At 44.3% G+C, this 14,189-nt stretch overlaps 1 protein-coding gene across 5 annotated transcripts in view; it reads left to right on the top strand.

Moving 5' to 3' along the window:
* fgd1 (FYVE, RhoGEF and PH domain containing 1) overlaps window positions 1-6,759 on the top strand; it is a 28,326-nt gene extending 21,567 nt beyond the window's left edge. For all 5 annotated transcript variants that reach the window (XM_020613816.1, XM_020613817.1, XM_020613814.1 and 2 more), the window contains 7 exons: window positions 383-462; window positions 1,951-1,981; window positions 2,339-2,440; window positions 2,526-2,654; window positions 2,748-2,906; window positions 3,022-3,168; window positions 3,376-6,759. In XM_020613816.1, the coding sequence (XP_020469472.1) occupies window positions 383-462; window positions 1,951-1,981; window positions 2,339-2,440; window positions 2,526-2,654; window positions 2,748-2,906; window positions 3,022-3,168; window positions 3,376-3,654 (927 nt within the window). In that variant the 3' untranslated portion in view covers window positions 3,655-6,759. The remainder of the gene's footprint in view (window positions 1-382; window positions 463-1,950; window positions 1,982-2,338; window positions 2,441-2,525; window positions 2,655-2,747; window positions 2,907-3,021; window positions 3,169-3,375) is intronic.
* The last annotated feature ends 7,430 nt before the right edge of the window (window positions 6,760-14,189 follow it).

Raw genomic sequence — 14,189 nt, 5'->3', positions numbered from 1 at the left:
TGCTGGTTTCACAGGTAGGCTGTGCTGCTTCGGGTCGGGTCATGATCCTGCTCTAGAGGAACTTTCACTGTGTTGGCTGACCGCTGCACATTTACATCCAGAGTTTGCTGTGCCACCTGCTGCTAGAGCAGAACATTCCCATCCCACTGATTAATGCATCTTTAATTGATATTTGTACACATCTAGAACTGGACAGAGGCAGTTTGTTCATGGACTGTTCCATACAAATATAAAACAACCTTCAGACAAAGATTAGATTTTATGTTCCAACAGGAATCCTGTCACATATATCCAGTGGTACATTTCCTGGGAGCTGCTGAGCTCTCACCATGATCATGGTGTTGCTGTTGTCTTGATAAGTTTGTCTCTTTGTCCTCTCCAGCTGAAGGAGGCCAGCAGTGTTGCTGTTCCCAGGACTTTCCTGGTGTCGGGAAAACAGAGGTCCTTGGAGCTGCAGGCCAGGTACGAACACACAGTGAGGTCCAAATCTCATTGGACTTCAGCTCAGCATTTTACACAGTCATCCCCTTCAAATTAACCACCAAACCTGGAGACCTGGATCAGCACCTCCCTCTGCAGCTGGATTCTGGACTTTCTGACCAACAGGCCTCAGCATGTTAGGTCACACAACACCTGCTCCTCCACCCTCATCTTCAACACTGGCAGACCACAGGGCTGTGTGCTGAGCCCATTCCTCTTCTCCCCTTTCACCCACAACTACAGGCTTGTACATGGCTCCAACACCATCATCAAGTTTGCAGACGACATCACGGTGATTGGCCTCATCAGCAACAACGACGAGTCAGCCTACAGGGAGGAGGTACAGCACCTGGCTGTGTGGTGTGCTGATAATAACCTGCTCCTTAATACCGACAAGACCAAGGAGCTCATTGTGGACTACAGGAGGGAGAAAGGAGGCACACATGACCACATCCATATTAACAGAATGTTTGTTGAACATGTCTCCAGCTTCAAATTCCTGGGGACCCACATCTCAGAGGATCTGTCCTTGACCACCAACACCCACAGCCTGGTTAAGAAGGCTCCCCAGTGCCTCTTCTTCCTGAGGACACTGAAGAAGAACCACCTGTCTTCAGCCATCCTGGTGAGCTTCTATCGCTGTGCCATCGAGAGCATCCTGATCAGTTGTATCACAGTTCTGGTATTGAAACTGCTCTGTCTCCGACTGCAAGGCGCTACAGCGGGTGGTGAAAACTGCCCAACGCATCAAAAGGACTCCACTTCCAGCCACTGATGGTGTCCACAGGGAACGCTGTCTCCGATGTGCTTGCAGCGTTCTCAAGGGCTCTTCTCACCCTGCTCACAAACTATTTGACCTCCTGTACTCTGGGAGGTGCTTCACCAAAACCAGTAGACCCAGGAACAGCTTCTTCCCCACAGCTGTCTCCTTAATGAACTCTGTTCCCCTTTGACTCCCCACTGCCTTCTTCTATACCACTACACACACCTCACCCCTTCTCATCTCTCCTCCTGGGACTAATGCAGTACACTTCTGTTACCTGTAACACTGAAGTGATCTGTTAATTTGCACATTCTCACAGAATACAGGTCTGTATTCATTTGCACACTGTTCATATCACATATCAATTGTACATATCAGTAAATTAGTTCTGACTGTACAGACTGTAGATACTGCACACTATTCACTGCTGTTATTGAACTTCTGGTTAGATGCTAAACTGCATTTCGTTGCCTTGGACATGGGTAATGACAATAAAGTTGAATTGAATCTGATCTAAATTGACAAGAGAGACGTTACATTTATACAACAGCACCTATTCAGTCACTTAAAGCCATAGTCATCACACACACTAGGATTAATGAGTCTCTCAGTTTGGTCCAGCAGTGAGGTGCATATCACTGGAAACCAGTCCTCCCCAAAGACAAGCAGCCATCTGACTGGTTTCCTGTTTGTTTGTGCTTCTGCAGGACGGAGGAGGAGAAGAAAGACTGGATCCAGGTAGATGCACAGTCTTCATCTCTGCACCTCAGAGACAGCCTCTTCATCTGTGTTTGCTGTGAAAATGGTTACACTTTTCATCTTGCTTCAGTGATGGACAGGTGTATTCTAGAACCCCATGACATCACTGGTGGGTGTGGTTACAGGTGTGCACTGACCATGTTCATCAGTGATTCTGGCTGTGTTCATGAGTGAAACACCTGGACTGAAGTCACTCTAGGCTCAGTGAAAACTGAGACTTTCTGGTCTAACACACAACAAAGCCTTTTACCTGGCCTTTATTTGTTATGCTATTATATGACCACTGCCTAATACTGGAGAACTGTAATATGCTGCTAAGTGTGTGTGTTTGTTCAGGCCATCCAGGCGACCATCCAGAGACATGAGCAGACGGTGGAGAGCTTCAGACATCTGAACTGTTCCCTACGAGATGATGAGTCCACACCACCACACTCCCCGGTAACAAACACAGCTGTAAACAGGTGCGATCAGCGTGTTGGAGTCCCAGTGGCGCACCAGGGTAACGTCTTTGTTCCTTTCACAGAGCTGTGTGGAGCTGGGGAAGCGAGCTCCCACTCCGATTAGAGAAAAGGAAGTCACTCTGTGTATGAAGTGTCAAGAGCCGTTCAACTCCATCACCAAGAGACGGCACCACTGTAAAGCCTGTGGACACGTAGGCTCTTTGTCTGCGCTTTGTAAGACATTCATATTGTCAGAAACATGCAGCCAGACTCACTGATCATCTGTCTGTCTGTGTTGAATCCAGGTGGTTTGTGGGAAATGTTCTGAGTTTCGTGCTCGTCTGTCTTATGACAACAACCGGACCAACCGTGTTTGTGTTGACTGCTACACCACGCTAGTGGGAGTGTCGCCCTCACCTGCCATGCTGACCAGCAGCAGCCAGAGGAGGCGCTCCATCCTGGAGGTTAGCGACATCACTGTGACATCACAGGATGTGCTGTAAAGCACTGTGTCACATCCCAATAAAAAAGGTTGAATGTTGCAAAAATGGATTCTCTCTTCCTATCTTGTTGCCATAGAAACAGGCCTCGCTGGCAGCAGAGAACAGTGTGATTTGTAGTTTTCTTCACCACATGGAGAAAGGAGGGGGGCGGGGCTGGCAGAAGGCTTGGTTCGTCATTCCTGAGAACGAGCCACTGGTGCTCTACATCTATGGAGCGCCACAGGTTTGTTGTTCACCGCCTGCAGGCTGCAGTGCTCATCACAGCCACAATATGGACAAAGGGCATCTGTCAGCACCCACCTGTAAAAGTCCTGTGCAGTACCTGATGTGGCTCCCAGGGTTCTGACTAAGTGACAGATGAAGCAGTCCAGAGGGGCTCTGAGGAGAGGTATGGAGACTGACCAGCTGTTTTTTCTTATTTCTCCACCAGGACGTAAAGGCGCAGCGCAGTGTCCCTCTAATTGGCTTCGAAGTCTCTCTACCTGAGTCATGTGACCGTCTGGAGCGACGCTACACATTCAAGATCTCCCAGAGTCACCTGACCCTGTACTTTAGTGCTGAGGGGGAGGAGCTACAGCGGCGTTGGATGGATGTCCTGTTGAGGGCTGGGAGGGGGGAGGAGCCTCAAGAGGTCCATCGACCAATTGTGGAGAGTCTGGAGGAGGAGGGGGAGGAACTAGCAGCCGAGATGGAGAGGGAGCAAACGTGATTCATTTGGATGAGGAACAATGGTGATGATGAAGGTGGGGTCTTTAAATGAAGATCTGTCCCTGCTGGGGACCAGTACAAAACCAGTACATACAGTCATTTCTAAAATATGTTTAACACACACTGAGGCCTCTGTGTATTTAAAGTTGTGTGTTTTGTTTGCACGATTCCTCCCTGATGTCAACACAAGATGGCGTCTCTATTCACCTTCTGTTGTGTTTCACCTTCAAGTAAAGTGGGCGGAGCCTCTGCTTGGCAGCTACAAATGTCTTCATTGTAAATTCTCACAGTAAACCTTCAACAGAGAACTCAGAACACAAACCACAGTATCTCTAAATACTACAGTACCCATGAGCCTCAGCTGTTGTTGCTATGGAGATGCCTCCTCCAGAACTGTGACATCACAGTTGTGTCTAATTGCCAAGATTTGATCCAAATCCCAAAATGACCTGATTTAATATTATGAATAAACTGCATGGCAACAACAGTTTGAGGCTCTCTGATTGGATGTTTTTTTTTATAATCTAATTAATCATAAAGCACATTTAATCTACTTATATATAGTCACAGTTATGGGCTCAGTCACCACACTTGTCTACTGATGGATCAGCAGAAGTGCTTCACCTGTCCTAATCCCTCAGTGTCCTAGAGTCGTGTTCACTGATCCAGTTTTCTGATGGTCAGATGTAATTCACTGAGTAACGCACACAAACTCAGTTATTGTGAGGTCCGTTTAGCCAATGTACATCTGGGCTGTGAAGAAACTTTTGTTTTCAAGGAGGAGAACAGCGTCCATGTCCTGAGCTGCAGAGTCCCCATCACAAGGATCTGTGCCTGACGAACACCAGACTGGAGGCCACTTACAATAAATAGGTTTAGCAAAAAGGGAGAACGAAAAAATTAAAGCTACAGTATGTAATTTTATTTAACTATGTTTGTTGTATAAATCGGCTCCAAAACATGTCCTAACATGGACAGGTGCTGTCAGAGCTGGTTCAGACTCAATGAACAGCACTGGCAGCAGTGCAGAGATATGAGCGGTACTTGAAGTCGGTCAGAACTCACCAGTACGCCATAATAGCACTTCTACATTTCATTATTTTGCATACTTTTTCTTGTGTACCAGCACTTCTCACAAGCTGCTGAAACTCTTTTCTGCCCTCCCTATCAACATGTTTAAAATGCACGCCGTCTCACCTGGGCAGCAGACAAGAGCAGATGATGGAAGCAGGGGACGATGACCAAAAGCTGCAGTCAGGACAGAGTTTAGGAGCTTTCTGCCAGCTACACTGTGGGAGCTGGGGGTGGGGGGTTAGCTCCTCCACAGAGACCTGAGCTCCCCCAGTAGCAAACTCAAATGTTTTATGGTTTATTTGCATGATTTAAGGTTCCAGTTTACTTTGAATGGAGGCAACATTTGTGCCTATAAATATGTGAAGAGCTGGGCAGAGCGTGGCGGAGCGGAGCAGGGAGAGGGAGCGCTGGGCAGAGCAGACTGGGGTGGTTTGGAGGTTCCTGCTATGCTACCTTAAGTTACATACTGTAGCTTTAAACTTAGAACATAATCTGAGGTTTTGCAGAATTGGTTCAGTGTTGTTGTCTGGTGATGGGACTGATCTGGACCCAACCTGACTCAGGTCCAGGGTCTTGCAAACAACCTCTGTTGTGTTGTTTTGTTCGTCTCTGAATGAAAACACAGCTAGAACAGATACATGAGAACATGTTGGAGCCCAAACCATCTCTGTCGGTTCATCCGGCGGAGGTGTCACCATCAGCCCAATGTGATGCTGCTGCCGCTGCCTCACCTTGGACATCGCCAATGAAAGACTGAACATTCTTCCCTGTTTTTACAAAGTAAAGCATAGCAGTGCTGTTCCCTGAGCTGAAGCACATCAGCAGTACGTCAACATAAACTGTCAGAGTGAAAAAACTCTGTGAGGCTTTTGAAGAAAAAACTGAAGAGCTGACAAGTCCTATTTAAATGTCCTTCATGGATGTTTCAACTTTTAATCCTAAGAAAAATCCCCAGTCTCCTTTTTGCCTTTGGTTTTTCTCAGTTAGAGGTAAACTATATTTCCCAGCAGCCTCTGCCCTGAGGTGTGGACTGGTTTTACCTGGCCCCAGTGCTGGTGAAGCAGGGAACTGCAGGTATTATAAGAACTGGTCTGACTGGTTCCTCCTGGCTGTCCTGAAGAAGCCTCATTTGGGCTAATTTTATCTCAATTATCAATGTTCACTCATTATTAGTTTATCCGTAAGTTATTAAACAATATATTGCTTGGTCAAAACGTCCACATTCAGTTTTGAGAGGTCACACAGTTTCTTTCCTTTTGGTTTTTCCCGTTTAGGGGTCGCCACAGCAAATGGTCACACTGACGACTCGCATGTTGACATTTGGCACGTTTTACACCAGATGCCCTTCCTGATGCAACCCTGACTTGAACCTGGGCCGCAGTGGCAAGAGCGTTGTGCCTTAACCACTAGCCTACCAGGGACGGCAGTTTCTTAGACTGATTTTTCAAAACCAGAATCATGAAGCAGAGGGAAGCTGGACATTCTATACAGGAATTATAAAGATAGTCATTAACTAATTTTCTGTTTGTTTTCTTTATGAATTTAAGGTTTATTCCTCTGCCTTATGACGCCCCCCACATCCCAGAGTTTCCTCCCACGTTACTGCAGATGATGATCATTTCTGCCAGAAAAAAAAAAACACGAGCAAAGGTTAGAAATGATACAAACAAAAAAATACTCAGTCAAGATATCCAGGTCAAGAGTCTGACTTTCTTTTGACTGAAATAATTAGAGATCATGGTAAATATGAACTTAGTTAAAAAGGTTCAACTCTCACAAAGGCCAAATCTTGACTTGTTTATGATTTGATTTTGAGCTCAAAATTTTTCTTCAAACTCAGACATGTGCTCAGTGGTGTATAATTGTCATGTAATACATCAGAAGGTTCCCCATAATGTCCATCATTTGGAGTGAAAGACTTTTGACATTTAGTTTCAGAACTTCAACTTTTCAACACAGGAGTTTGCATGTTCTCCCCGTGCTTGCGTGGGTTCTCTCCGGGTACTCCGGCTTCCTCCCACAGTCCAAAGACATGCAGCTTAGGTTGATTGGTGTCTCTAAATTGCCCATAGGAGTGTGTGTGTGTGCGTGTGTGTGGTTGTTCGTCTATGTGTTAGCCCTGCGATGGATTGGCGACCTGTCCAGGGTGTACCCCGCCTTCGCCCGATTGCCGGCTGGGATTGGCTCCAGCCCCCCCGTGACCCTGTTCAGGGACTAAGCGGTAGAAAAAAATGAATGAACTTTTCAACACTTAAAAACAAATTCACTTAGCATAAAAATCAAACTGAAATTATCTGTGGATTCACTGATTAGCTGACAAACGGAAAATTAATCAGAATGTAAATATCTTTGTTTTTTTACTGTTTTGGGGTTTGGGGCTGTTGGTCAGGAAAAAACAAAACATTTCACATCATCTTGGACATTTTTATAATGAAAATAGCCTAACGGTCAGTTGCAGCATTAACAACCTCAGGCGCCTGCAGGTCACTGGGGATCCCTGTCTCAGATGATGGTGGGCGGTGGTGGATCATTAGTTGGACACAAAAAGCCGTTTTTAAAGACAAACACGTGAAAACTCTCTGAGGGGAACCAAACACCAGACTGGATTGTAAACCCTGTTTCTGGTGAGTTCAGACTGAACTGGGTCTGATGGACTCACCGGTGTCAGTTTCCTGGATTTTGGAAATTAACCCAGCGATTAGACAGAGCCCATGTGATTTGAATTTAAAAGAAAAACTGAAGACTTTAATTGTTTTTATCATGTTTCCTTCCAGTGGTACAGTATTTATCTCTGTCTCTTTAACAGCTTTTGGACAAAGTGTTTTGATAGTTTAAAAAAAGCCAATATTATTCATATTATCATTATTCTAATGAATCTCTGATGCTACAAACTGAAAAGATGGATGTCTTGTTGGTTATTTCTGTTATGAGTCTGGGTTGTGTTTGATTTTTGCTTGATGCAATTTGATGCAAGAAGAAAACGATTAAGTTTTTGTAAATATAAGTTATTCTCCTGTGACCCTTGGTCATGTGACTGTGTAAAGGTCAATGGTTAACCCTTGCTGCTCCTCCACACTCTGCAAACCTCTACACAGCCAGAGCCCAACAGACAGTTTGGGGTTCAGCGGTGGCCTTGTTAGCTCCAGTTCAGATAAACAGATAACTATGATGACGGTTAAAGGAACAATTTGACATTTTAGTAAAACATGCTGTTCTCTGTTTTCTTCAGATATTTCAGATGAATGTGGGTTTCATTAGTGTGAACAGTACAGAGACGGGTCAAAGGTGTGTTTAGCCTAGCTTAGCACTAACACTGGGAGAAGGGGGAAACTGTTAGCCTTTTCAAAAACTCAGTTACACACTTCCACTAGGAATCAGCAGTTTTAAGTCATTATCACTGAGTAGTTATAAAACAAGGAGGAGACATTAGGTCTGATTTAATGATCCTTGTAAACCCAAGGTTTATTCAGTTTCCCTTGAAACACTCATTGCCCTCAGTTTGGTCTTGTAGGCAGAACTTTGCTGAAAAGATAAAATACTGTTGAATGTTTTACAGTTTTTCTTGTTTGATAGAACTAGACTAACTGTGAGCTACTGTCAATGCTAATATGGCAGTGATCCTGTTAATATCCACAAGTCACACTAGTACTACTTAGTGTACAGCCTTTAGCATTTAGCTGCCATGTTCTGTACTTTGAATGAGATGATGCAGTTTAAGGATAAGGATAATCACCTTTATTGGCCAAGTATGTTACACACAAGCAATTTGTTTCCGGTACAGAACCAAAGGCAGCTATCTGCGGCGCCACCTCAACTAATTGCTCTAACTGTCGGGGGCAATTGCAGCGTTCCGTGCGCAAGGACACTTTGACACGCGGACTGCTGGCACCGAGATTCAAACCTTCAACCTTCTGGTTGGAAGACGACTGCTCTACCCACCGCACCACTGTCGCCTCCCCAATGCTCTAAACTAAGACATTAAAGCACAATGCTAATATAATCTTTGGCTAAATGGTTAATGATTACTCCTTTCTGTTGTAAGCTAGCAGTATTTAGTCTGTTTTTAATGGAACGCTAAAAGTGTAACACAACATGGCAGTGATTGGTTAACATAACATGAAATCCTTAACAGTCTGCTGGAAAGTGAATTTTTTCCTTGTGTTTGAGCTAGGCTAACAATCTGCCCCTGCTTCCAGTCTTTGTGCTAAGATAGAGTAACCATCTGAAACATGTGACTCTGGATCACAAAATGTTTTGAAAACTGGATTTGTGAAAATGTTGAGCTCTTTCTTTAGCTTTTGCCTCCGTCACTACCTGGTGCTCAGTCTGTGTGTGGCTCTGGTTGTCACACTATGTTTTTAGTGCGTCTTTGGCGTTTAAAGCTCACTCCAGTGGTGTGTTGTCCTTTTCTCCCTCAGTGGAAGGAAATGGCCAGTAACTCAGCCTTATTGTTCCCATCACCATCAGTTGTTTTGATGTGTTGAAAAATGTTGAGTGGTTTCTTTTTCAGCCTTTGGTGCTAATTTAGCTTCCTTTGTATGAGTTTACCTTTATTTTCTGTTACCAGAGATCTTTGCAGACTGGTCCTGACTGGTCCTGGCTGGCTCTGACCAGTGTGTGTATGATACAGTTGAACAGTGATGTGTTGTATTAGTCCAGTGTGCACTTTCATGTCATGTACCAAAGCACGTATTGAAACTGTTCAGTATTCAGTATACAGAGCTATGAAGTTGTTGGCTAATATATCAAATCTGCATTATGTATTTAAGTATTTCTTGTTGTTTGGTCTGGATACCACATGTTTGTTCGTAACCAGTTACAGTCTGTTACTCTAGTTTGAGCTGGTTATAACTGGAGATGAATGCAACTACATGACAACGTGACTGAAATGCATTTAGCTTTGAAATTTGTGGTTGTGTGATTTTTCAAAAGAACAACTTAAGCATTTACTCAAATGTTTTAATTGCCTCTACCTTAGAAATGACCACAAAAAATTAATGCGTAATGTAAACAAAGTGTTTATTTTTTTTATTGCACACGTTTTGCATGAATTTGCTTTGTCTTTGTGAGCGAATCCACAGATTGCATGCTCTAAACCAATGATTTCACTCCAAACTATTGCCATTTTAAGTTCTAGAGTGTGATCATGTTGAAAATCAGATTTTAAAAAATCCTAAATCTGCTCTAGAACCACACTTGTTTATTTTCCTAATAAAAATGTGTGATAATGTGCAGCTATGACACGTCATGTAGTTGGTTGCATACTGTCAGTGAAGTAAGCTGATTTGCACATGTCTAGTTATAACCAGTCATCACCAGGATAAACAGACAGTTGGACCAGTTAGAGTCTTACTAGTCAGCTGTCACAAAATCAGTCAGTATGAAACCACTGGCAACTAGATACCACTGCAGGCAATTTAAACTGGTTCTATATGGTTAGAGCTGGTTCTGTCACAGTGGACTGTTGATCTTCTGGTCTACAGAGGACTCAGATGTTTTGCCTTACAGTTTCTGCATTTTATTGAACTTCTGCTTGTGCCAAATGAAATGAACGAGTCACTCTCAGTGTTTCACTGTCCAGATTTGGTATTTATTTGTCTGGTTAAATCCAAAGTGTTGTTATGGGTTATGTTTCTTTCCATGTCTTTTAAACTTTCTTTCTGGTTTAATCCTGGTGTGGGTGTAGTTCTTGATCAAACATCCTTCACCTTTTCAAACCATGTCAGTCTCTGATTCCTCTGGCGGTCACGTTAATGCCTGCTGTTACTCAAGGATGGATTACTGAATGGGCAAACTGGGCACAGGAGAAGGGCCTGACAGGACAGGGCCCCTGGACCAGAGCCACTGTCTGAACTGACTGATATTTCTTGTGTGATTGTCGCAGAGCTTGGTGAAAGACAAAACGACAGCAGACAGAAATAAAACCACCACAGGGACTCAAAATAACCACAAAAAGATGCACCATTTGTCATTGTTTTGTGTCTTTGTAGTTGTTCTTTCAACCTGGGGTTCTTGTGTCGGTGGGGGCCTATCACCTGTCTGTGCCCCAGGGCACATTTTCTCATAATCTGACAATGCTATTACAATGGAGACAGTCAGGATTTTCAGCTCTGCTTCTGTTCGAACAGGTGTCTTCTGTTGATGCAGAAGCTTGCATGAAGTAAATTAACAAGAGTATTTGGGCATGTAGACTAAATATTTCCAAATGTGGACAAACACATTTCTAGTACAGGAGCTGTTAAGGATCCTATCAAAGGAGGACTAGACGGGATGTCATGTAGTTGCATGATAGGCCTCTCTTTTTTTTTTCAGTCTTCTGAGCTGTTCCTATAGTAACTGCTGGGTTACTGGAGTAGAATGTTGCCATGGTAACTGACTTCACAGTACTGTGGGGGTCTGTTATCATAGCAACCACTGGGCTCTAGTTCCCATGACAACAGCATCCACCACCATCTCTGTCTCTCCGGGTGTAATAACAGCATGGTTTGTCTTCTTCCTATTATAGTTCTGGTATCTTGTTGTTATTGATAAAAGGTTATTGATTGCAGGTTATTGGTTAGTGGCTGGCCACTGCTTTCCATGCTGTCCATGTCTGTTTCCCATCATGCCCTTCTGTCAGAAGATAAACTGAGAAATGCTTAGAGGTTCAAAATGAAATAAAAATATAAAAACTGACTACGACTCATCCATCCAGTGATGATACAAGAAAAGACTCAATACATGTTATGATTTAGTCCGTTGGACTCAAGACTGCTGACCCAGGTCCTAGTAAAAATGGTGGGGATACAAAAGGAATAGTCAATGAATACATACAACAGGGCTCAGCAAAGATGGCTGAGGAGAACAGGATGACCAAGGGAGTAGACAGGGTAAGGGCAGGAACCAGGAGAGGAGGAGGATCAGAACGGACAAGGGAACAGACAAGCCAACCAGGAGGGTAGGCGAAGGAAAACGGAAATCCACAGCACAGGAACTGTCAGTGTGGAAAACAAAATGATGTATAATGCATACCATGACATTATGTCTGTTACGGGGTATGCAGGTTAGGTTAGGTTAGGTTAGGCTAGGTTAGGCTAGGTTAGGTTAGGTTAGGTTAGGCTAGGTTAGGTTAGGTTAGGTTAGGTTAGGTTAATGTTCCGGCGACGACGAAGCGTCTGCCAGAGGTATAAATAAGGAGGACAGGTAATCATCGGGATGCACCCCAGCTGTGTGCACCAACAAATGAATCCACCACGGCTGAGGTGCGAATCCCGCAGGTCGAGAGAACAGAGGAGAGAAAGGCGGAAGAGAGGCAGCGGCCGCCGAGCAGCGCTGACAGAATCTGACTGTACCTCTTCGGAACTATTTAGGCACCTCAAAGTTAAATGTTATATATGAACTGTAATGTTTAATTAAATCCTAAAAGAGAAAAACAGTATGAACACTAATATAAGATGCACACAATGAGTATAGCATTTCCAGCCATAGTGATCCTATTGGGAGGTTCTCTGTTGATCACAGGGTTTTTTGCTAGGAAAACCAGCATATCCACTTTTGCTGGTTTTAAGGACGAGCGAGTGCAAGTCACTATATTCCCTCCAGTGCTAAACAGATGCTCTGAGGCTGCACTTGTGGCTGGTACACAAAGATACTTGCAGGCTAACTTGCATCGTTATGTGTGGTCTTCCGTCGTAATGCAGACAAGGTTCTCTTTGTGGAGATCCCAGCTAGCAAGCCCCTTTCTCAGGCCGGATGCAATATTTTCCCGTGTGGTCTTCTGGGAAGTAAGCAGTTTGAAAATTTAGGTGGGCGGGGGGCAGACACAGTCTCTATGGGGTACTGGGAGCGTTGGGTGGGTAGCAGCTGCAAGGAGACAGCAGAGAGGCGTGTAAGACTGCGACCCTGCATCCTGGACTCAACTCTGGGTTGTCATAATTTAGGTTGTAAAACAAACTCGTCCAGATTTCTAGATAAAAGAGCTGCACCACCCAAAGTGGGATGAATGCCGTCTCTGCTAATCAGACCAGGTTTTCCCCAAAATGTTTTCCAGTTGTCTATGAAGCCCACGTTATTTTCTGGGCACCACCTAGACAGCCAGCCGTTGAATGACGACATGCGGCTAAACATGTCATCACTGGTCACATTGGGTAGGGGTCCAGAGAAAACTACGGAGTCCGACATTGTTTTAGCAGAGTTACACACCGACTCAACCTTAAGGATAAAAAGGATAAAAGGATGGCGGAGCTATGCCGGTATCTTCGCCAGTGGTGGTGAGAGAGACTTCAAATCTTCCCCACTGTGTACACTGGGGCATTTTTCCATAGAGAAGCGAATATTGAGAAGGGCCACAGACAATTGCGCCAACTTGACCAACAGTGTCCAACCAATTAATGTTCTGCTCACATGAAGTGCCTCTTCTGTCTCACTCTGAAGAGCTAAAGCTGAGCAGTACACATACTGTATGTCAGTTTACTAAAGCTGTGTTTCCACTACTGGACCCTAGCGAGCTGTAGACCCAGTACCTCCCTTACCCATCCTGCTTTGTTTTTCCACTGTATTTTCGCTCTGTGTGTAATCCAGCCACAGGGGTCGTGAGCCAGTGACTTCTGTGCCAGTCCCAAGCCCGGATAAATAGAGAGGGTTGCATCTGGCATAAAAACATACCAAATTTAAATCATCAGTGTGATTTTCTCTCTGTCTGTCTGTCAGAGGAGGGAGGGGCTGCTCCTTTCTCACACATACAGCTCTGTGTTTACACACGGTGTTTGTAATGCTAATGCATGAGGTGTGAGGAGGCGAATATTTAACAATCACCTGTGACTGCTCTGCGTGCATGCACCTTGTCCCCCCTTGCGGTCCTGTTCAGTTCTTATATTATTACATCAGTGTTGGGTCAATTTTGTATTTTGGAGGTTTGGAATTTAGCTCCTGGACCTTACCTCCAAATCAGGCCTAGTGTAGTAGAAACACACGCAGTGCCAGTGACATGCGTTAATCAGCTTGACATGTTTCAGTACAGTCCTCTAGTGGAAATCCCCTATAATTTCATGATGATGTCTTGTGTGTGGGGGTTGTAGCGAAAACCAAAAGACAAAATCAGAACATAGACAAAAAATAAATTTGACCTGAATACTTGCCTTGGTCAAGCATCTGGTCATGACCAGATTAATCATTTATTTGACCTTCACCACACATAAACTGTAGTAAGAGTGTTGTTTCCATGTCCGATATTTGAAATGTGGCGTACAGTCCAGATCAAGTCAGTGAAACAAACCACTGACTGATTCCAGCTAACAAGTAAAAGTGGTGGCATGAGTGCAGGAAGGCAAGATCATTTATTACAAATGCACATGAACACTCAGTGAAAATGAGAAGGGAGAGAGCCAGAGAGAGAGAGAGCGCTCTGTCCCATATAGACAGCTGCAGATGGCAGCACACGACTGTGGCCTTTCTCCAAAAGTCTAAGCATGCATTATCAGGAAT

The sequence above is a fragment of the Monopterus albus genome, unplaced genomic scaffold (genome assembly GCF_001952655.1).
Source record: "Monopterus albus unplaced genomic scaffold, M_albus_1.0 scaffold138.1, whole genome shotgun sequence".
Taxonomy (NCBI): Eukaryota; Metazoa; Chordata; class Actinopteri; order Synbranchiformes; family Synbranchidae; genus Monopterus; species Monopterus albus.
This window is presented reverse-complemented; position numbering and strand designations above follow the sequence as displayed.